General features: G+C 53.9%; 1 protein-coding gene across 2 annotated transcripts in view; it reads right to left on the reverse strand.

Moving 5' to 3' along the window:
- Positions 1 to 368: 368 nt before the first annotated feature.
- ZBTB7C (zinc finger and BTB domain containing 7C) overlaps positions 369 to 24,119 on the reverse strand; it is a 284,091-nt gene continuing 260,340 nt past the window's right edge. For both annotated transcript variants that reach the window (XM_028155623.2, XM_008148266.3), the window contains 2 exons: positions 11,063 to 12,289; positions 369 to 1,277 (listed from right to left, as the gene is read on the reverse strand). In XM_028155623.2, the coding sequence (XP_028011424.1) occupies positions 626 to 1,277; positions 11,063 to 12,273 (1,863 nt within the window). In that variant the 5' untranslated portion in view covers positions 12,274 to 12,289 and the 3' untranslated portion in view covers positions 369 to 625. The remainder of the gene's footprint in view (positions 1,278 to 11,062; positions 12,290 to 24,119) is intronic.

Consider the following 24,119-nt stretch of genomic DNA (forward strand, 5'->3'; position numbering starts at 1 on the left):
CTTCCTAGTAGTGTGAAACTGGGGTACAGGAAGCTGACCCGTTCAAGGTCACAGGGCGGTGAGGAAAAAATGGGCCTGGACTCCAGGAGCCTCGCTCCTGACTCCAGGAGGCCTCCCTGCCAACAGGACATTTGCCGTAAGGATCCCAGGGCCTCTGGAGACGGAAAAATGACCCATCCGAGCCCTGTCAGCAGGGACTCTGCCTTAGGCTGTGGGGCTCAGCCAGGGGTGTGCCCCGGCCCCTCCCCTCATCTCTGCTGCATCTGGTCTGCCTCTGGCCCAGCCTCCTCTTTGCAGGCACAGCTCCGGAGTGCTTGGGGTGGGGGTGGGGGGGGGCACCCAGCGTGGGGCCTCCTCCGAGGCTGGGACCCTGTGAGTCCTGTGTGAGAGCCAGACAGTCAGGGAGAGGCTGGCCCTGCGGAGGGGAAATGCCCATCTCAGACGCAAGCAAAAAGGAGGCAGCTGCCTCAGGAGGCCTGGAAAATACCATTGCTGCTGACATGTATTTCATTTTTTTTTTTTTTTTTCTTGGTGATTTTGGAATAAGTTCCGATCCGTTGGATGGGGCAGGTGGGCCTGCTGGGAGAGAGGACAGGGCAGCTGGACCGGGGCCGACAGGACCAGCCTAGTTGTTGGCTTCAGACATGGAGGCCACGTGGTTGAGGCCGGCGAGCGCAGGGAGGCCGGCCAGGCCCGCGGCCCACGGGTCAGGCAGCGGGAAGTAGGGCCTGGAGGCGGCCACGTTCTCGGCCAGCGCGAAGGCCAGGAGGCCGCCCGCGTTCCTCTCGGCCTCCAGCTGGGCGCGCCCGAACAGCTTCATCTGCGTCTCCTCGAACTGCCGCTCGAGCTCCTGCAGGCTCAGCGCGCCCTTGGGCGCCGCCAGGAAGTGCTTGGTGGGGCTGGGGCCCGGCAGGCACATGGCGGCCCCGCCCAGGTGGGCGCCCACCTCGCCCAGCGCCGGGGGCATCACGAAGGCCGCCTTCTCTGGGGCCGGGCCTCCGGGCCCGAAGAGCAGGCTGGCGGCCCTCCAGGCGGCGGGCTTGCGGCCCCGCCGAGGCCGTGCCATGCGGCAGCTCTGGCGCTTGATGTGGCGGTGCAGGTGGTCGGAGCGCGTGAAGCTCTTGTAGCAGAACTCGCACTGGTAGGGCCGCACGCCCGTGTGGATGCGCATGTGATTCTTGAGGTCGTAGTTGTGCACGAACTTGGCGTTGCAGTGGATGCACAGGTAGGGCCGCTCCCCTGTGTGCTTCCGCATGTGGATCTTGAGCTTGTCCTGCCTGCAATGCAGAGCCGGGAGTCAGTCCCCGCAGGGAATGCCGGGAGCCACTCCTAACCCTCGCCCCCTGCCCGCTTCCTCCTAGAACCTGCTATTCTGTCCTGGTCTCAAACCCCAGGAATGGCACCAATGCCCCACCCCAAACAGGTGTGGCTGTCACCTGGCTCAGAGGCCTGGAGAAAGAGCAGGGTCCTGAAAGACCCCCTCCACTCAGAACCCCTCCTGCTGCTGAGCTCTGAGCAATGAGGCTTCCAGTCTAGCTCACAGACTGGACAACAGACCTGCTGGCGACAGACATCCCCACAAGTCAGCAGTCTGTCCTTCGTCCTCCCGTGGGGCAGTGACCTCTGAAACTGGGTTGCACCTTAATCTCATGCCCACTTCCCTCCAGTTTGTCATGTGCCTTGGCCCAGAGCCCCGGGGCCCATCCCAGCCAGGCTGTGGAGCTCCGTCTGTCCTCAGGGCTGACCTGGGAGGCTCTAGAAGCCGGCACACCTCGTTCAAGTCTCCGGCATGGTGTTTTCTTATCCCAAGCCTGGGCTCTGCTCTTTGTCTGCAGACAATTCCAGGGTTTACAAAAGAGCCAGGTGCAACAAGAATGCAGCCTAATCCATGGCAAAGCTCCTGAGGGTTTAAGTGGGATTATTCAGAGGTAAGGAATGGTGTTGGGTGGGGCTCGCACTGGGGCTTGGGAGCCCCTGCTCCGGCTGCAGACCTACCACTAACATGCTGGGGGACCTTAGGCAAGTTACCTAACCTCTCTGCACAGAGCTGAACCTCGGCCCAGACGTCAATTTCTACTGTCCAGGGCTGACGAAGAGAATGTGGGTTTGTGTTGTACTACACTCAACACACCTCCTGGTGGTCTTGAGAGGAAAGCTGACATCCTAGGGTTTTTTCCTAAAGACTGAGCCTGCATGAACCAGCTCAAGGAGTGGTTCAGCCTGGCTGTGGGGGAGTCAGCGGGGCTGCAGGGACTCCTCTCAGGACCATTCTGAAGCCTTCCCTGGCCAGACCCGCAGGCCGGGCAGCTCTGTGTCCAGTCTCCCACCTCCACCCTGCAGGCCTGGCTTGGGTGGAATATCTGCCTGTAATTTTTTGGCTGAGCTTTGAAGTCGGAGCAGATGTGGAGCTCAGGTGTCTGCCCTAAAATGGCCAGATTTAAATGAACTGCCTTTAACACAACCCCAGGACAGCAGGAGCAGAGGGCCTGGTCTCCTGGGGTCTCCTGGCCGCTAGAGGTCTCACTGGCTCTCATTTTCCGGTTGGTTCCTCAGGGGCCGGGCAGGAGGTTCTTGTGTATGCTGGCAGGGACCAGGGAAGGGGACCAGAGAGGGCAGACCTGTCCCTTCTACCTGTGCTCACAGGAAGGCGGGAGGGCACCTGGGAATTGGACGTGGCTGGAAGGTACCTGGGAATTGGACGTGGGGGTGGGGAGTGGGATGGGCAGAGAGGAGGAAGTGAGCTGGCTGGTGTCCTCCACACAGCAGACCCTCCTCTCTTCCACATCCCCTGTCCCTCCCACAACCACCAGCTGCCCCCAGGCTGCGTAGTACCGAGCTGTGACATCCCATGCCCTCTCCCCCCAGCATGCTGTAACCCTCGTTTCCTCCAGATGATTGGATGTTTGAGCAGTAAGAAGCCTTAGAGAGCATCTGAGCCAGAGGGTCTCAAACTTGATATTGTATCAGAACCATTACCAGGGCTCGATGAAACGGTGCTGGGCCCCACTCCCAGAAATCTGATTCAGTAGGTCTGGGATGGAGAGGACAGAGAATTTGCATTTCTAACAAGTTGATCGATGCCGCCGCTGCTGCTGAAGCTAGTGAGTCCATGGACCACGTTAAGAACCAGGGGCCGAGGCTCATTCTCCACGTGGCAGGTGGGCAAACTGAGGCCCAGGGCGGGGGACAGTCACCGAGGTCATCCAGAGGTTAATGGCAGAGCTGGGACTAGAATCAGGCCTGTTGGCTCCCAGCCCAGGCCTCTTTCCTCACCACTGTAGGAAGTACAGTGGGGTGCACAGTGCACTTGAACTCTGAGAGCAAAGCTACACAGCTCTGAGGGTTATGTCTTGGGATCCCACCCATTCCCCCAGGCCCTGGTGGAAACTGGTGTTAGGTGGTCAGCTAGGCTCACCCACTGGCTGTCTGACTCCTGAACTCACCAGGCGGAGGACTCAGCTTAGAGTCATCAGGGGGCTTTAAATATAGCACCTCATTTAAGCCTCACCACGGAGACAGCATGATTTCTTTTCAAAAACACTAGTACACATAATTTGTAGTATTGACCCTGAGGGTCACCCTCAAATAATGGACAATGCAAAGGGTAAATCTTCTAATAGCAAGGACCTACTATACATAACCACAGCTTCTCCCAGGCTTTTCATTCGGACATCTAAAATAAATCACATTTCAATGGCAATTGGCTCAAAGGTGTAAGAAGTACCGAGGAGGTGATTATATCTCCTTTCATAGAGCACCTGCTCTATGGGCAGGTGAATATACCATTTCAATGGCCCTGGAAAGCTGCTATTCAGAGGCAAGTTATGGGGTAGGGGTGGGTTCCCTATTTGGAGTGTTGGAGCCCCTGCTGCAGCAGCAGACCCACCACTAACGTTAGGCAAGTTACTTAACCCCTCTGTACACAGCTGAACCCAGGGCCGGACATGAATTCTATTGTTCAGGGCTGATGAGGGAATCTAGGTTTGTGGGAGTTCGATTCAATATACCTGGAATAATTTCCTCACTTAGAGGAAGTCGGGGCTCAGAGAAGTCAAGCGGCTTTCCCAAAGGTATCCAGCCGGTGATGGGCAGAGGGGGCTGGGAGCTACTTGGGGTGTGGTTTGTGTGCAAGCTGTTCTGAGGTTGAAAACAGGTGGATTTTCAAACCTGGGACGTTCAGCCCAAGGCCTATAAGGGCTGCCCCAGAAAGTAAGGACCAGAACAGTCAAGACGAGGCCTTTGCTGCCAGCTTTCTGCCTCTGGGCCCAGGAGATTGGGACATGCTGCGGTAGGAACTCAGCCCTGGGCAGGGGCTGGCCTAATGGAGGCCTTTCGTGGGAGCAGGGCAGGGCGGTGAGTAGAGTGGGCAAAGCTCATGATAAGTTAGTCCTGGAAAAAAGCTTAAGAGACCCTCTGGCTTACTAAGAGCCTGTTAACAGGTCTGAGTCAGGGGGGCCGGTGACCTGTGTTATGAGCAGTACATTTCGTAGGACCTTGGAAATACTGATCTAATCCAGTTCCCTCACCTTCAAGATGAGGAAACCACAGTCCAGAGCGGGGAGGGCTTCTGAGGTCACACGGCCGCCTTATTCCTCGAATGACCTTTTCACCTGGCTGCACTGAACGTGCGCATTGGCAAGGCTGGGCCTGGCATACTCCCAGAACCAGAGCGGGCCCTTAGCCGGCGTGGGCCCCCGTTTCTTGACCTCTAAAATGCGGGCTGGGCTGTGTCATTTTGACCTCCGGTGTTCTGTGCTTGCATCTGAGTAAAGGGGTATAACCGAATTTCTTTCTTGTGAGTTGGCTTCCTATTTGTAGTAATGCTCTTCTACGCCTGCTTCTTCACGGATCTAAGCTGCTCGCGGAGACAGCATGAGTGTCGTTGGAAAGTGTCCTAGCCTGAACCTCAGGATCTGAGCTCTTGGTCACCCCCTGCCAGGACTGGAGGCCTGTGGTCCTGCTTAAAACCCCCCGAGGCCTCCGCTGTCGAGTGGCCTACGTGCTAACTCACCGTTAGCATGGCTTTCCAGGCCTTTACAAGCTCAGCCCTTCCAATTGCTTACAAGATTACTAAGTTCTGAGGACGCCCGGGTGACTAGTAAGCAAGAATGTCGTGTGTACTTCGGAGCTGCTAAGAGAGTAGATCTTAACTGTTCCACCACACCCACACTAGAAAGGTGACGATGTGGGGTGATGAATGTTAACTAACCTTACTGTGGTAGTCATTTCGCAATAACACACATATCAAATCATCACAGTGTATACTCTGAACATATACAATGACATATGTCAGTTATATCTCAGGAAAGCCGGAAGAAAAGATCACCCCATCTACTTTGCCAGCCCCGCCCCTCCTCGAACATGGTACTGCACCCACACACCATAGGGACATGCGGTTCCCCTTGCAGGCCACGCACTGGTCAATGCTGCATCTTTGAACTCCTGCTGGCATGAGTTGGACTTCCAGTCCCCCCCTCCCCCCATGAGGAAATGAAGGCAAACTGGATTAGATCAGTATTTTCAAAGTCCTGCAAAATGTACTGCGCATAACACAGGTCACTGGGTCCCCTGACTCAGACTATGAATCAGACATGTTAACAGGCTCTTGATAAACCAGATGAACTCTAAGTTTTTTCCAGGACTAACTTCCCAAGAGCTTTGTCCACTCTACTCACTGCTCTGCCCTGCTCCCACGCAAAGCCTCCATTAGTCCTGTGTCCGTAGCTTTCCTGATCGTGGGCAATATGTAAATGAAGTCATAAAGCTAGGGAGCACCTTAGGGAGCTCCTCATGTTACACCTGGGGAAACTGAGGCCCAGAGTGGGGAGCAGACTTGGCCAAAGTCACACAGCTAGTTAGAGGCAGAACCAGACCCCGGACCTGGGTTCCTGATGACCACCCAGTGCTCTCTCCGAGGTGCCACAGTCACTGAGAGATGCTGGCTCTACAGTCACTCACTCAGCTGCCAGGTGCTGCTTTCTCGGCCCTCATCTAGCATGAGGCGTAGATGGCACTGGTACCTGCTTTGATAGGAACCTGTCAGACGCTCTTGTATTCTGCTCAGTGCACAACACTGGATGGAGTGGATGCCCCGGGAGCATTTGTTGACTGACTAATGACCTGCTGGTGCAGGGCCAGTTTTCAGAACCCGAAACTCCAGCATGGTCCTTTCTCACCCCGATCCCCTTGTCTGCCATCTCCTCCCTGTACCCTGCACCAGGGACCAGCCAGATCACGTGCACCCAGACCTTGATCTGCATCCCCCTTCCAGCCGGGAGAACTCATCATGGAGAAAGCTACGGACACAGGACTAATGGAGGCTTTGCGTGGGAGCAGGGCAGAGCAGTGAGTAGAGTGGACAAAGCTCATGGGAAGTTAGTCCTGGAAAAAACTTAGAGTTCATCTGGTTTATCAAGAGCCTGCACGCGTGAGCATCCCCAGTGAAAGGAAGGGACCACAGGTCTCGCCCAGGTCCTCGGCCTCCACGAAGGCCCCTGTCAGGCTAATGCTTTCCCAGCACCATCCTCTCAGACTTCTTGGTAACCTGATGGTCGGAGACCAACCCTCTTCCTGCTGCCACGGCTAATGACATTACATTATCTTAATAAGGTCCCCAGAGCTGCCAGGAGTGGGAAGACTAAAAGGAAAATACAGAACGAAAAAGAAGCCAGGCTCCTGGCCTTGTTCGGAGAGCAGACAGCTTTTCTGACTCACCCTGGAGGCAGGGGTTGAAGACTAGAAGTTGCAACCTTTAGGGGCTGCTGGGAGGGCATCCAGTGGAAACTGGGGAGATCATGGCTCACCAGAGAGTGACTTCTCAGGGCTCAAAGGTTGTCCATCTTTTCCCAGGGACTGGATGGGGCTTCTGTTGCTCAGGGGCTGGTCCCTTCGCAAACCCTGCGGTTTCATGCCTTTATTACCTGCCCGGCCGGACGTGGCTGGAGCACCTCTGATAGCCGGGCTGCAGGAGCTGCAGGAGGGAAGGTGCCCAGCCATGCTCTCTAGGTGCTCCCCTCACAGTTTGCCTGCACCCAAGGGCCAATGTGACAGACATTAGGAGGAATTAAGGGTCTTCTGAGGCCTTCACAGCCCAGGGCCAGGCCCGCCGGCAGTGATGAGGGCTGCACTGTGACAACCAGGGGGACAACCTGTGGTCTGGGTGGGCAGGGACAATGCCCACCAAGGCAGCAGCCCCCCTCTGCATGCAGAGAAACAGTGCCTCTCATCTTCCCGGGCTCATTTGCTCCCTTTTCTTCAAGGCCCGTGCTAGGGGCCAGGTCTGGCAGAACCCTGTGGTCCTGACCTTCGGCCCTGCTTCCAGACTTTCTGGGAATAGCGAGACCTGGGGGAGCCTTGATCCCAACTTCTCTCTCCCAAGGTGGAGCCTATGGGATTGGTTGTGGTAGAAGCCGTCTCTCTCTTTAAAAAAAATTTTTAAAATTGATTTCAGAGAGAGAAAGACAGATAGAATCATCAGTGGGAGAATCATTGATCAGCCGCCTTCTGCACGCCCCCCCCCCCCCCCCGTACTGAGGATCGAGCCTGAGGCTTGTGCCCTGACCAGGAATCGAACTGCAACCTTCTGGTTCATGGATCAACTCTCAACCACTGAGCCACACCAGCCTGGTAAAGCCATCTCTTATTAAGGAAGAAAACGGTGACATTGGACAACTCCTGGAGAGTGTAAACACAGACTCAGGCACAGGCGGAGGGACTCATAATAGTGGTGACCAGAGCTAAGTGGGGTCAGCAAGGAGCCACAGAAACACAGTCTGGTTGGAGCCTTTGAGTCCCTGCTCAGGGCTCCAGCGGTGTCTCATCTATGGAGCAGCCAGTGGTGGGACAACTGGTGGGACTGGCTGAGATCTGGAGCTGATTCAGAGGTGAGGGCTCTGACTCTAAGGAAAAGACAGCAGTGGTGGGGAGGACTTCGTTCCTGTTCTTGGAGAAGCGGACAATGGAAGGTGCAGGCAGGCTTTAGGGACAGAAGGGCTCTGTCAGGAGGACCCCCAGGCCCCTCCACCCTGTTGTGGCTGCTGAAGTCATGAGGAATGACTGTTCTCATGGGTTGTGGACATTCTGGGCGTTGGCATCTGAGGCCATAGCTTGGAGCCTGTGACACAGGGTCACCTTGCAGGGGGAGGGTAGGCCCCTCCAACATCCCCCAAGAGGGATAGATGGGTCAGCATTTAGGAGAAAGGAAGGAGGCCTGGCCAGAGAGCAGAAGCTCAGTTGAGATTCAGAAAGGGAAACTGTCCAAGAGGAGGGTTGAAGGCAGCAGGTCTGGCTCCCTCGGCCTCTGGGGGCCCAGTCCCAGGGAGTGGCCTGGCCTTGCAAGGGAGCCTGGGAATTCTGAGTCAAAGAGGCAGCAGCTGTTGCTTTAAATGGCTGCTGAAGAGCCCCCAGCTGGGGAGGAGGGCGGGGGGAGGTGTTACAAATGGTGGCTGCAGGAAGTTAGCCACAAAGAAGGGCCCTAGAGTAGGGCTGCAGGGGGATTTGGCTGCAGACAGTTACAGGAAGCCCCGACCTGGGCAGGCCAGCATTGGCATTCCCCACAGACCAAAAAGAATCCGTGCAGCGCAGCTCTGGGGAGGTGGCAGGAGGGAAGCAAGGAACCAGTGACTCTGAAGAATGTGCCAGGGAGGGGGTCGGGAGGTGTCCACAGGGACAGCACAGCCCACAGGGAGTACAGTTCCTTTTCCGAAGGAGCCGGGAAAACCTCCTCCAGCCTCCCAGGAAGGCGGGCCAGAGCTTTTCTGATCTTTCTCAGGCCTGTCAGAGCCCAGTGGGAACCCTGAGGGGGCGCGTGAGGGGAGGTGCTGATGGAGGCTGGAATGCAGCTCGCTGAGGAGGGGAGGGCAGGGCAGATGGCTGGATGGCCAGGAGGGCACAGGCCATCTGACCTGGAGGGTGGGGAGGCTGCAGGCCGAGGCCACCCTAAGTGATCACCAGGAATGTGCTGGGAGGAAGGGTTCTGGAATGCAGACCTCCTGTGCAACCCACCATCGCTGCCCACTGGGAGGCCTACTCAGAGAACCTTCTAGTGTCAGGAGGGAGAGGAGTCTGTCTGCAGCAACTGACCACGTTTAAAACTCTCCCGAGGGAAGGCAGGGCCCACAGACTGGTGTGGCCCTCACAGACGCGGCATGTGGGAAAGGCCTGGAGGGGAGGAACAGGGAGGGAATAAAGGTGGAGACTTGGGGGGCTGGGCAGGGTCATGGTGCTGTACCCTGAGACATGCATCCCCTTGAAGCTGTGGACCTGAGTCCCTTCTGCCTGGAGAGGTGTCTCCGTGGCAGCCATCTGCACAGGGCACAGGCGTGAAAGTTAGGGAGCTGGGCCCCGGGCAGCAGGAGGGGAAGCTCCGGGCCACTCCAGGGCTGCCTGTCTTTGATCTGGCCTGGGAAGGGTGTCAATGCTTTGAAGTCACTCCCTGCAGCTGGGCTGGGGAGTCATAGGCAGGAGATGAGTGAGCTGTGCTGGACCCGGATGAGGTTCTGGTTGGTCTCCCTTCTGCTATCCTGGGCTTTTGTCAGCCTCATTCAGGTGTTCTAGCCAGGCCTGCGGGGCTCAGTGAATTCAGGAGGCGGTGGGGTGGGAGAGGGAAGCATCGCCTGAGGCAGCATTAGAGTGGCAGGGCCAATAATGAAAGACACCTGAGAACAGGTGAATCTCAGGTAGGGAATCTGAGGTCCAGGTCCAGATTTCCCCCCCCACTGTTAGCTCAAAGGGTCTGGGAGAAGTTCTGTTTGGGGATTCCCTCACAGAAGCAGCTGTGTGAGGACCCCCAAGGCCAGAAGTAGTCACCGAATGAGCCCACTGAGCTATTTTGGCAATGCCAGTGTCACCTGAACATATATTTCTGATGCCCTTCTCTGGAAACCTCTGATAGAGTTCCAAGCCACCCAAAAAAGTAGGTCTCGTTACTTCATAGAACTTGTATTCCCCTGAAGAACATGGCCCTTATTCAATATCTGACATAATTCAAAAAATTTCACTTTATCCTCAAAGGCCAAAGCTTTGGGCCCATCGAAGAAGAAAATCGGAAGAACAAGCCCCCAGCAATTCCCACGGAGACATTCCCAGACGCGGGCTGACGGCAGCACCGTTGGCAGGCGTGCGGGTCTCTCAGGGTGAGCTCACTGACAGACAGTGGCCGTGTGGGGAAAGGACCTCATCGAGAAGGCCAGGGTCACAGGGCAGACATCCACCAGGCGCTGTCTACATCCGACACAGTGAAACGACCAAGCCCTGATGCAAGGCCACCACCAGAACTGTCCCCACTGAGGACATGGCTGGGAAGATGAGCCTCACAGCACCAACACAACATACCAGGCCCATCAATACCCAGCAGTGGACAAATCTGACCCCCACGTCCCACCCATCCATTTTGGCTACAAAACTTGCGAGTTCTCTGTAGCCACCCGGCCATAGATTTTGCTGTCGTATGAGTAAGTCCCGGCTCTGCCATTTCCTAGCTGCACTAATGAGTGGCCAACCAGCCACTGGGAGATGGAGTGCTCATCTGTAAACAAAGGCCATATGGCACCTCCCCGTCTCCCCAGGGCAGGGCTGGGGTGAGGGGATATAGAATACACTTAGGTCAGCCCTGGCATGTTGAACATGCTCCAAATAAAATAAAAGGGCTGCACTCCTCGGGGGAACTTCATTTGGCTTCTGTGGATCTACCCTGGGGAGAGAGGGAGGCCAAGTGAGCAAGGTACTGAGGCTCCTCACTTCTGCCTTACCCAGAACGGCTCTGCTCTGATCTGTTTTATATGTTTGCCTTCCACCTAATACTGTATTTAAGAAAAAATATATTTTTAAAGAAAATATTTTCCCTTTTAAAAAGAGCTTGAAAATCACTGCACCAAGTAATGCCTAGCACACCTTCTAGCAATGAATTTGACGTGCATCTAGGATCCAGTCGGACCTCCCCTGCACTAGGTCTCTCTCTATATCCCTGCCCCATCCCCGCACACCCATCCCCTCTCTGCTGTCGTCACCGCAGCCTCCGACCCTCTCCCAGCTGGGGCCCCCACCTGGGGGCCGCCATGCGCACCTGGTGAAGCGGACCTCGCAGATGTTGCACATGTATGGCTTCTCCCCGGTGTGGGTCCGCATGTGCCGCGGCAGCTTCCCGGCCCCCATGATGACTTTATGGCAGATGGGGCACTGCTGAGAGGCCTTGGGCTTCAGCTTGCGCTCCTCCACCAGGGGCCAGGGCGGGAAGAGCCCCCCCAGGTGGGTGGCACTCAGGAAGTTGAGATAGGCACCGTAGTCATTTTCCGCCTTGATGGAGCCCAGCGGCCCCCCGGGAAGGTCCGGGAACATGTCCTTGAAGAAGTCATTCGGGAAGGGCGGGGGCGGGGGCGGGGGCAGCTCCTCCTTCTCCTCTTCCTTGATCTTCCGATTCTTGATGACCAGGTCCAGGGGCCCACTGTCCATGGGCTGCTCGGGCAGCTGGGCAAAGGCACCGAAGTCCGCTGGCCAGAGGTGTGGGAAGAAGTCTGGGGCAAAGGGAGATAAGGAGGGCCTCCTGTCGGGGATGTTGGCTTTGGGGCAGAGGTTCTCCCTCAGCAGAGATTCAATGGAGAAGTCCCGGATGACGCCCAGATGGCCGGGGCTGCTGGCCTGGAAGGAGTCCGGGAAGTCCCTGGGTGTGTCTGCATAGGCCTTCTCTGTGAGATGGTCCGCCTTGGAAGGGCTTTGGTGGCAGTTGATGTCCTGGGGGTCGGGCAAGTTTTCTTGATCAGCGAAATCCTCCGTATCATCATCCTCTTCCTCATCCTCTTCTTCCTCCTCCTCCTCCTCGTCCTCCTCGTCATCGTCATCCTCGTCATCGTCGTCGTCCTCCTTGTCGTCCTCCTCCCCGCCGTCCCCGCCCGGCTCCATGATCTCCAGGCACACGTTCACGATGCACTGGATCTCCAGCATCCGGGCGGCGTTGAGGATGTGCTTGACGTTGGAGGCGGTGATGGTGAGCGTGGAGGTGTAGGCGAACTCGAGGATGGCGGCCAGGGCCTCTGGCTGGACAAAGTCGATCTCGTAGACATAGGGCTGGCTGGCTAAGGTGCCGGCTGTGAAGAGCTTTTTGAAGTACTTGCTGCAGGCCGCCAGGACGGAGCGGTGGGTGCGGTACTCCTGCTCCTGCACCACCAGCAGCACGTCGCAGAGCAGGCCGTCGTGCCGCTGCTCGTTCAGGCTGCACAGAACCTCGCTGCTGTGGTTGGGGAAGGGAATGCCGATGAGCTCGTCAATGCCATTGGCCATGGTCTCAGCCAGAGCCCTGCAGACGGACACAGAGAGGGAGACCGGGTTAGAGGACGCGGTCCCAGGAGGGGACACCCAGCTCTGGGATGCTGGGCCAGGGAGGCGAGGCTGGTGGACATGGTGGCCCAAACCACCCTGCCTTTGCTTAAGGCTTCCCGTTCCAGCCCTCCTCCCTCTCGGCTTTTCTAAATCCCACCTGCAGTGCAGAGCCCAGCTCATAGGCTGGGGCTTGTCACTGTCCCATGGGGTCTTTTCCCGGACCCCTCGTGGAGTTGACCTCTATGGGGCAGTTGGCGTATGCTGTTTGGCAAAGGCTTGTAAGCTTCTCGTGGGCATGATTTCCCTGAAGTCAACTTTGTTCATGTGCAATGGTGAGACACCAGGACGGACAGCCACCTGACACTCAGCTGCTACTGTGAGCTGCGTCCACTACTTCCTCACACAGTATCTGCGGGTCGAGGGCCAAAGGGGGGATGGTCTCTCATGACTCAATGCTGCTGAGAAAATGCTCTGGTTTATTGCAAAAATCCTCTGACTCCTGCAACGGACTAACATTTGGCTACTGGCTACTGTTATGGGCTGAGTTGTGTCCCCCACCAAACCCATAGGCTGAAGTCTTAACCTCCAGTATCTTCGAATGTGGCTGTGTCCTGAGGTAGGACCTTCAAAGAGGTGATGATGGTTAAAATGAGGTCACCTGAGTGGGCCTTAATCCATTATGACTGGTGTCCTCATAAAAGGAGATTAGGACACAGACACAGAGGGGAGACCCTGTGAAGGCACAGGGAGAAGACGGCCATCTGCAAGCCGAGGAGAGAGGCCTCAGAAGAAACCAGCTCTGCTGACACCTTGATCTTGGACTTCCAGCCTCCGGAACTGCGGCACAACCGTGAGAAAGGTACCGCAAGGCTCACCGAAGAGGCGTGAGCCATCACTACACACCTGTCAGCATGGCTAACATAACGGAGTGCTAACACCAAATGCTGGTGAGGGTGTGGAGAAACTGGATCACTCATACATTGATGGTGAGAGTATGGGTGGTACAGCCATTCTGTGATCAACTCAGCAGTTTCTTTAAACACTAAGTACGTATTGAGGAAATGACACCTTTTTTCTCATGAAGCTTCCAAATGGGTAGCAGGGTCCTGACCCTCAGAGGGACCCTCCCCTCTGAAGACTGTTTGTGAATGAAATGCCCCTTGGACATGTGAGTGAAAAGCCCAAATCAGTAAAATCTCAGGAAATTAGAGCCATTGTCTTGCTCGCTAAGGGCTTATTCCTTTAGAGATAAAAATGTTCTTAAATGTTATTTTAGGGGGGAATGCCCACAATTCTTTAAGCTTTCCCCCACCTTCTTACACAGAGGAGTTGAACCCGTTGGACCATGTGTTGGTGGTCGGTGTCTCAGCCAAGCTCCCTGAGGGATGGAGACTGCTGGACCTTCACCTAAATGTCCCATCGCTGTGCATTTGTAGCCACGTCAGCTCGAGCCTGGGAATCAGGGCCCACGGCTTTGAGACGTTGGGAGGCTGCTCAGCTCTCTGGGCTCCTGTGGCCTCCTCTTGTCATTGAGTGGCCATGGAAAATCCAATGATAAGCATGCCATGACCATGAGAGGTTAGAAGGGCAAAGTGGACCTGGATAAGGAAAGGGCCACAGGCCGGGGTGACCCTGGGCTCCAGGCTGCTCGGCCCAGCAGCCACTTCCCACAGTGGCCTGGTGGCAGCCTTTGTCCCATTCCTGGAGGAGGGGAGGTAGCTGTGTAGCTGGGCTGTTTTTCCAGGCAGGAGGTGAGGGCTGACGCTTGCTGTTTCATTGTCTCTTTGGGAAGATGTTTTCCCTGCCCTTCACTCTGGGAGCTTCCCTGATGACCCTAAGCTTCCCATGCCCTGGAGGACCCAGACAGCAGTGTCCCAAAGGGGTGGCCATACCCCACCCCCACCTTCCCTCCTTCCCACCCAGGCCCTCCTTCCTTCCCCTCCCATTGCTTAAGCCAGGGCAATTCTGTCTCCAAGAATAACATGCTCAAGAAAGAGAATCCCCCACACACAACAAAACAAAACAAAACAAAACAAAGACTCTCAACAGCGAGGAGAGGCTTAGTGCAGAAGATGGTCTTTGATACAAAGGGGATAGAAAAAGGTATAAAGACAGATCAGAAACAAAGAAGGAGGAGGGAAAGAGGGGAAGAGATGCTTGGAAATGGAGGAAGGAGATTCTAGGGGAAGAATGAAGGCAGGTGGAACCTTCGCAGGTGTGGTTCCGGCGGTCAGGAGGCCTGCCACAGCCTCCCAGGGCCTCTGCCCACAGTGGAAGGTTCTAGAGCCCAGAATGTCCAAGTAACCCTGTCTGACAAAGGCAGCACTTCCCATGTCTGGCCTTGGTTTATTCAGCTGTAAAATGAGAACTTTGTTGGCTCGGGTAACTTCCCTGCATTCCCCTCTCTCCCTGCCACGGGAAGGGATCTTGCCCTCAGTTTACCACCTACAGACAGACAGGGGTGCTTCTATGAGCAGAACAGAGAAGTGGTGGGGGTGGGGAGACTGGAAGGGGCCCGAGGACCTCCCACCACAGAAATGCATTGTAGGAATCCGGCTCCAGAAGTCCTCCACTACCAATTTCTTGAGTGTGACTTGAGTTTTCTTATTTGTGTCCTGTTCTAATGACCAAATGAAGCAAGCTAGCCAGCCAGCATTTATAAGAATAATCAATACCAGCTATCATTTATTGAGCACCTGCTACATGTCAGGCATCGCACCTCTACTCTTTCCTCAACCAACACAATTCTGAAAGGTACACATTTGTATGATCACCTCCAACTCAGGGATAAAGAAAAGGTGTGGAGAGGGTAAGTGGCTTGCCCAATGCCACAAGGGTCTGAGCCAGGCTTTGAGCCCAGCTGTATTTGGTGCCAAAGTTCATATCCATTTCCTTTTACCACACTGCCCTCTACAGGGCAGGGGCGTTTGAACTCTTTCCCCCCTCACCACCGGTCCCCCCCCACCCCCCCCCCCCCCCAAATGTTGTCTCTTACTTCAGAGATTTGATCAGAGCAGGGGTGAGGATGAGCTGAGACTCACACATGCCAGGGGCTTGGGGGGCTCAGTGCCCCCCAAGTGTAAATGAGTGTAAATGAGAGGTATGAACGGAAAGGCACCGGACCCCTGTGGGCTGGGCTTGTCTGAGCTGTGAAGGATAGAGCGGATTATATTGGGTAGAGGGGGTGTGCCTCACCTGGATCCTGAGTGGGATGGCACCAGAAGCCGATCCCAGCCAGCCCGTGCTGAGGTTGGCTGATGGTCATCTGACAACCCACGGCCCACGCTGAGGGGTGGAGGGTGAGAGCCCTGCTCTCAGGCCGCCTGTGTCCACATCTGACACCCACACCGATGGCCTCTGGGGCGTGGTATTTTCGTCCTTGAGCTCAGTTTCTTCCTTTGCACAATGGAGATGATAATAGTGTCGACCTCACAGAGTTGCTGTAGGGGTTAAACGAGCTAAAGCCTCCTCATACATAGTAGGTGCTCAACCAATGCTAGCAATTCTGAAGTCCAGGAAGTACATAGACTCTTGCCAGTTCCCTTGAGCAGGGCAGCCACACCTCTTGGCCCCAGAATGCCCTGAAGCCTCATAATAGGTGTTTTGGCAGAGAGAGGTGGGACCATCCTGGGAACCGATATGCCTTCCGCATGGTTTTGCATATCCAAACTACTTACCAGTAAGCACCTCACCCAACCAAAGACTCTGAGAACAGCCCTTACAAGTCCCAGGCCACCCGGGCACGTGTGAGTCCTATTTGCTAAGGTTCATTCACATCTCCTATCTCATACTCCTATGGGGCAGGCAAAGCTGGTATCAACTTTATACTCATTTTACAGATGAGGACAATGGGGCACAGAGAGGAACCTGTGCTCAAGGTCACACGGCCAATCAGTGTCAGAGACAGAACTAGAAGTAGGGTGTTTGGATGCCAAGCCTGTGCCCTCAGCCAGGTGCAGGCTTGTCTGGCTAATAGGGGCCCCATGTTCTAGGATTGGTTTTACCAGGAACATGAACACAGGGGCATAGACAAAGTATATGCTTCCACTGCCCTCAGTTTGCCTATCTGGAAAATGGGGAATTCATTGCTTAGATCTCACTTGCTCTGGGCAGGGTCTGTTTCTTATATGCCTGTGTCATTCCCAGGATGCCATTAAGTATGAATATGGTAGACCCTGAATGAATGAGATCAGTTCAAATGCAGAGAAGAGATAGCCTGGACGTCACAAAAGGTGGAGGGGTGGCCCCAATCCTCTGCCTTGGAACAGAGCCCTGTCATTCATAAGGCACTTATATTCATTCACCTTATCCTTTTTATGATCCCCATTGGGTGGGGATCAGAGAGGCAACGTGATTTCTTGATTTACTTGATATCTGAGTCCCATCTCTTTCCTGTCCTCTGTGGCTGCCTGGTGGTGTGACTTCTGAGACTATTCTATTGCTCTGATCCACAAGTCCAGCGCCTTCCTAAATCCTGCTCAGCTCAGCAAATCTGCCAAATCCCAGGGCAGGCTGGCCCCAGCTGGCAGGCTCCCACTGCCCCGGGAGTGGTCCCACCATCTCCAGCCTCCAACTCCTCCACGGCCCCAGCCTGCCCAGGGTGTAGAGCTGGTTGGTTTCTGTGAAATGAGGTCTGAGCTTCCCTTCTCCACCAGATGTTCCCTTACAGCTGGAATGCAGGCCCTCCCTGATTCAGAGCCACCTGGCAGAATTGGTGGCTGCGGTGACGGTGGGGGTGCCACACCGGGGCCGAGAAGGATGTGGTTCTCTTCCAGGCACGGAATGAGGTGGGGAGCAGCTACCTGCACCCTTTGATCAGGTCCGTAGTTCCTGTGGTCTGTGTAGGCACCGAAACCTGGGAAGCGGGGTGGCAGGAGAGAGGGCAGCGAGGCCTGGTCCAAGCAGCTGGAGCTCTGCGGCCCGCCCCACCCTGCCCTTGGCAGTTCCCCTGAGCAGGGCAGCCACACCCCTTGCCCCCAGAATGCCCTGGAGCCTCGTGGGCTAGGAGGCTGGGCAGGGCCACTTCCACTTCTAGGCTCTTCCCCATCTGCCAGAGCACCCTAGGCAGAGCGCCCACAGCTGTGCACAGCCGGCCCCACCTGCTCTGCCACCCTGCCAGGACACGCCCGAGCCCACAGTCCCCAGCTTGCCTCAGGCCCAGGGTTTAGAGCTGGTTGGTTTCTGTGAAATGAGCTCTGAGCTTCCCTTCTCCACCAGATGTTCCCTTACAGCTGGAATGCAGGCCCTCCCTGAGTCACACGATTGTGTCCCCCCAATGCCTACTCCCCCACCCACAGAACAAGACTTGAGGCCCAGGGCAGAGGCCAGGCCTGGCAGGCAGGCTCACGTGGGTTCTCTCCCTGGCCCCAGACAGATTTACTCCATGTTCCTATATCTGGGGGTCTGAGTTTTTGCTCCTGTGACCAGACATGCATGCCCCTGCTTCATTGTCCTCTGCTGAAGCCCCTGAGTTAGCAATGCCACCACCCTGCTGAGCTTTAGATTCAGAACAACCTGTTCATATCTCCTTTCTCCATACGTTTTCCCAGGATCCATGGGAAAACAGAAAGAATTCTTTGGCCCACTTTTCTGAGGAGAAACCTACACTCACTGGTGAGCTGACTTACCCAAAGTCACAGCTCTAGGTCAGTGACAGAGACCAGACTGTACGGTGCCATGCTGTATCCCTTGCGGACCCTCCCTCACCATCCTCACCACCTCCCCCTTCCCTCAGTGCCACTTTGGTGTGGTTTTATCATAACAAGGTCTAGGACCACCCTCAGGGACGGGGGCAGAAGCCAGGGTGAGCTTCTCGCCCCCTCGATTCTTACAGGGATGAAACACACTTGGGACAGACTGGAGGGGTACCTAGAGGTGGTCTGAGAGATGGGCGAGGAAGAGTGAGGGGCAGCTCCTCACTTGGGCTTTGGTGATGGGGGTGGGGGTACGAGTGTCTGAGCTGCTTAGTGACCCCCTGGAGGAACCCCTTCCTCTTCACAGCAGCTGCCTTGGAACCCTCGCCCAAGCGCTGGCTTGGAGCCTTTACTTATCAAAGCACTGCCACCTCCTCGATGGCAGGTGAGGCCAGTGTTGTACCCATTTTACAGATAAGGAAATACAAGGTAAGTGAGGTTAAGGTCACAAAGTAATGTGGTTAAATGACTCCTGGACAACCCGCATGTCCCCTGACGCTGTTGATTCCTCTCCTACCCTGAGCGGTGACCTTGCAGAAAAGATAGCGCGAGTCACTAAGGGGCTGCATGGTCTCGTAAGGGAGCTGGAGGGGCTCAGAGCCAGCGGAGCAGGCCAGGGGAGTGGACTGGCCTGGGGGAGCCTGGGCCAGACAAATAAAGCGGTGCCCCTTCCAACTATTGTTCTTTAATTATTTAGTCATCCTTTATTTATTAGAGAGTGAGGCGGGGATGGGGGAGAGTAGGGGGGGGGGGGGGCGGGGGAAGACTTGTTTCCTTTTAGGAAAAAGTGCACACCTTTTTATGTTCAAAATAAAGGATTTACTACTCGTGTTTATTAGAGGCCATTTCCCGAGCCAGAAAACTCCCTGGGAAGCTTATTAAACCTTATTAAGCCACTGAAAATGTAGATAATAAAATAAATCATCCATCCCCCATAAGCAGCACCAGGCCCACGTGACTGCCTTTCAGAATCCCACTGCCTCTGGCTGCCTTTCCAGGAGGTGTCCCAGCTGCTCTGCTGTCCTCCCCAGTCACACACTCACTGGAGGTGGGGAGGCGGGGGACGCACCGGAGCCCTCGGGGAGCCCCATTCTTTTTAGCATTTTGCCCCGAGGCCCCAGCTCCTGTGGAGGAGTGGGGATGGCTTAGATTTTGCTGGTTACTAGGGTTTGCGTGTGGACGCTTGGGTTAGGTGGCCTGTGGACCTTCCTGGGGTTATTTTAGTGTCTCTCCTAGAGGCACCAGCGAGGGTGCACAGCGCCAGCCTCCGAGGCACTCGGCATGTGGGCCGCACTGACCCGTGGGCCAACGTCTCCCAGCGCCCACCACGGCCACCGAGCGAGCCAGGGGACTCTGCAGTGGGAGAAGGGAAAGAGGGTGCCAGGCGAGAGGGCCACTGTTTTGGGGGAAAATGCGAGGAGTAAGGGCTGAGAAGTGCCCAGGTGTACAATGTGCAGAGAGAGGCTCACCCCCTTTGGGGAGGAGCCATCATTAAAGCCTGTATTTACAGTTAGTCTCCGCTCTGCAAGGAGGTACAGGTGGCCCTGGGCCAGCTGAGTTCCCTCTCTGAGCTTCGGTTTCTTCTTTAATGTGGACTAGAAGGCTCTGAAGGCCCCTTGCTGCTGCTCATTACACTCGATGGTTCTATGGTGCCCTCCAACTAAGCCACTTAAATATTTTGGTTCCCGGGCGGATCCTTGGACTCTGAGGTCACGAACAGCGTATGCTGGGCTTTTAAAGGACGGGCGGGCTACCAAGTCAGGGCGGGATCAGCTTTCGGCCACGCCGGGCAGAGTGATGAGACACCATGGTTGGTACAAAGTACTTGACTGTTCCCTCACCAGGCCCCTGAGGGAGGCCAGGAAGCGGATCCGGGTTTATGGCCCCAACTCTCAGACAGCGGCCAAGGGCGTTTGCCGGGGCAGTGTCTGGAAGTTGCTTCTCCAGAGTGTGTACAAATTCATTACCAACAACCCCACAGGCCCTGAGTGTGGGGTGTGGGGAAACAGACAGGGACACAGCTTGACAGAGATACAATATATGGGAGACAGAGCATTAATGCTGAGCTTCCTCCAACCAAGGTCGATAGAATCAAATACTGTCCTAAATATTCTACGTGGACGCTCTCACTTAAGCCTCTCAAAAACCCCAGGAGGTACCTAGTGCCATCATAGTTACCCTATTTTTCAAATGGGGAAACTGAGGTAGAACTGGGACTTCAACCCCAGCATCTGGATGCCAGGTTTCCTAAGCATTCTCCAGGAGACTGGACCCATTTTGCTCAGGGCTGGAGAAACGGGGTGAAGGGATGGGGTTCCTGGCCTTCAGAACCCTCAGAAGACTAGGGGGTAGAGACAAGTCAAGTCAAGAGCCAACCTAGTGCTAAGTGCTATCCGAGGTGTGGACAGGTCCTTTGGGGGCAGAGGTCAGGAGGCAGGGCTCTGCTGGGGTCAGGAGGGACTCCACTGAGGAGGTAATGAGGTGATGAGCTGAGCTCTGAGGCCCCGGGGCAGCCAGGGATGTGGGGCAGGGAGAGGAGAACATTCCGGCAAAGGGCACCGTGTGTGGAAAGTAAGGCACAGAAGCGTGAGCCTAGCAATGAGCAGTGGAGGTGCTGGACTCCAAGGCAGAGGCTCAGTGAGTTCAGAAAGGCAAGCGAGACCAAGGTGGGTGGGGAGGTCAGAGAAGGTTCTGGATGGGAGAGGAATTGACAGCTGCCAGCAACCGGCAGTCCTGGAGAAGGCATGGGAGGGCGGCTGGAAACCAGCTAGAAGATCGTGCCTTTAGACCATGAAACTGCTGCTCGTTACTCACAGCCGTGCCCTGCCCTTCCCTGGGCCCAGACCTCTGGGGAGGGAACGGAGTCTAGGGGCTCCTGTTGGGGAGGGGCTGTGGGAGGAAGGGGGGCAGAGTCAAACTCCAAGGCCTCCTCCAGGTGGAAGGTATCCTGGTTATGCCTCGAAGAACACATTGCCTCCCTGCCGTGGGCCACTTCAGTTTGGAAACGAGGCCCAGGGCAGCGGCCCAGCTGGCCCGCCCCAAGCATCTGTGTTTTCCAAAGGAAGTGAAACCTCAGATTTGCCTTCGAACTTGCCCCTTTCTTCTAAGCAGACGCCATCCACCACGAGAACCGCCTGGCATTCAGCTGGGAAGAACAAACTGGAAGCTTGCAATTTTCAGGCTTAATTGTATATAATATTATAATATAACTTTTATTGCGCCGAGAAAGTCCAAGCATTTCCTTTTCCTATTTATACTCGAGCCCAGTCCCTCCTCCGCGACAATTTCCCACTTTGCCTGCTGCAGAAGCCCAGGGCTAGAGAGTTCCAGGGTAATCAGAATGTGAGTGGAAACTCAGTTAACAAATGTTATTGATCACTCACCATGTGCTTGACGTGGGCTTCCTGCTGTGTGGGGTTTTAAACAAGACCCCAAACCTGCTTTTGAGGGGCTCTGGCTTCCCTGAGCAGGTAAGACTCACCCACAGCTTATGCAGTAAGTCTTCACCTAAACTCATTGATGTCCGACAAAAACAATCTTGCCACAGGCTAATTGATATAAACACGAGTTAAGTTCCTACAGCATCTCATCGATGTTGTAGTGAAACAACAGTGAGCAAATTGATGTTATTTGAGGACCTGCTGTGTTAGAGAGAAATAGGAACCAAGCCCTAGCCAGTTTGGCTCAGTGGATAGAGCATCGGCCTGTGGATTAAGGGTCCTGGGTTCGATTCCCATCAAGGGCACATGCCCTGTTTTCGGGCTCAATCCCCAATAGGGGGGGGCATACAGGAGACAGCCAATCAGTGATTCTTTCTCATCACTGTTGTTTCTATCTCTCCCTCTCTGAAAGACACACACACACACACACACACACACACACACACACACACTGAGTGGCCAGATTATTATGATCTCTGAACACATAATAATCTCGCCACTCAGTATATATATGTATTAGAGACCCGGTGCATGAATTCGTGCATGGGTGGGGTCCGGCCAGCCTGGCCAGGGGGAGGGGACATGGGCAGTTGGCCGGCCTGCCTGCTGGTCAAACTCCTGGTCGAGGGGATAATTTGCATATTAGCCTTTTATTATATAGGATATACACTGAGTGGCCAGATTATTATGCGTTCAGAGATCATAATAATCTGGCCACTCAGTATATATATATATATATTTATAGTATATATGAAATAGTAACCAAGAAGGAAGGAATCCATGTGAGCAGAGTGCCAGTAAGTTACAGGTGGGTGTCTGGGCAGGACCCAGCGTCAGACCACCATGATGGAGACTGCATGATGGTGTGCAGCAAGGGTCCCCTTCAGAGCAGGGCCCGGGAGCCCCGCCTCCCTCATGTTGTTTCCCTGGTGCACATCTCAAAGGCAGAACCTGCCTTCCCTCTGCCACATTTGCCCCCAGCCCAGGAGCCCAGCAAAAAGACTGGACTCTCTCTCAGCCTCTGGGAGGGCGCCTCACCTGTCAGCACCTTACAGAGGAACTACCCACCCCTTCCCACTCTGATCGCTATGACTCATCATCCATTTGTGCCAAGAGTTTTGGTCTCCAGACTATCATAACTTACAGTGGAAATACCCTTAGGACACAAGAACCCACCCCCAGCCCCCAGCCCAAAGAAGCCCGGAAGGTCCACTGATGAGCTAGAATGGGCGCAGTGATTTTTGCAAACTTAGGAAAGCTGGTTCCCCTTGGAAATCTTAAGATAAAAGATGTTGAATAAGAAATACAAGGTCAGAAAGTTAGAAAAGAGTTGGCAAAATGCAGCATTATTTGCCGAGGATATGATTGGACACTTTCCTATACAAATAACAGCCAAGTTCAAAAATAGGTTAGAGGACCCCATTTACTTGGTACCGAGAACAGATACAACACCTAGGAATACGCTACTAAGAAATGTGTAAGATCCATTGAAAGAAAGTATAAAAATATGAGCGAAGCACCTTTAAAGAGACTTAAATGGAAAGCATGCCCTACTCTTGGATAGGGAGCCACAATATTGTAAATAAGTCCATTTTCCCTAAATAGTTCAGTAAATGCAATATGATCCCAATAAAAATATCAATGAGAATTTCTATTGAAATTAGATAAGCTGACTCTAAAGTTCACATAGAAAAAAATTAGCATTTAAGACTAGCCAAGAGATTTTTGAAACAGATGAGTAATGGGAGTAGGGGGTACTAGCCTTACCAAATATAAAAACACATTATAAAGCCATAAAAAGAAAATATCTCATAATGGATCATGAACAGAGAGACAGATCAATAGAAAGTCATAGGTGGTCTGTAAATAGATTCACATCAATTCATATATAGGAGAAGTTAGCATATAATAAATATGGAATTCCAATGTTTATTTTAAGACAGATTTTTTTAAAAACATGAGATTGGGACAACTGGCTAATCATGTAGGAAACAAAACAAACCAAAACCCGGATCTCTTCCTCATTCCTTACACCAAAATAAATGACAACTAGAACAAAGATTTAAACGTTGAAGAAAGAAGAATCATGAAAAGGAAATATTGAAGAATTATTTTATAATCTCAAAGGGGATATGCTTTTTTAAGTAAGACAGAAAATCCAGAAGCCACAAAAGATGGATAAATTTGACTAAATAATGACAAACATTTGTGTAATTCCCTAACAAAATCAAGTCACAAATAACTGGGAAAAATATTTGCACAACATATGATGAAGGGCTACTTTTCTTTATAGAGTTTATATTAAATCAGGAAAAGACCTATAGCTTGCCAGAAAAATTGGTGAAAAAAAAAAATGAACAGGGAGATCACAGAAAAATAAACACAAATAGCTTTTTAAAAAATGAAAAATGCTCAACATCACTCAGCATGGAAGACATAAAAATTAAATACATAAATTTTAGTTTTCTTCCATCAGATGGGCAAAATTAAAAAAATCCGAGGATTCAGAAATTTTTATTACATTTATCATTACAGTTTTATTATCACATGAACCCAACTTGTATAAAAAGATTGTCCCTGAACATTGATTCTATAGCGAAGACTGAAAGCAAACAGTGGGAGGCTCTCTAGATACATCATGGAGTCCTATGCAGCCTTTAAAAAGAACGAGGCA

Source organism: Eptesicus fuscus, chromosome 12 (assembly GCF_027574615.1).
Source record: "Eptesicus fuscus isolate TK198812 chromosome 12, DD_ASM_mEF_20220401, whole genome shotgun sequence".
Classification (NCBI taxonomy): Eukaryota; Metazoa; Chordata; class Mammalia; order Chiroptera; family Vespertilionidae; genus Eptesicus; species Eptesicus fuscus.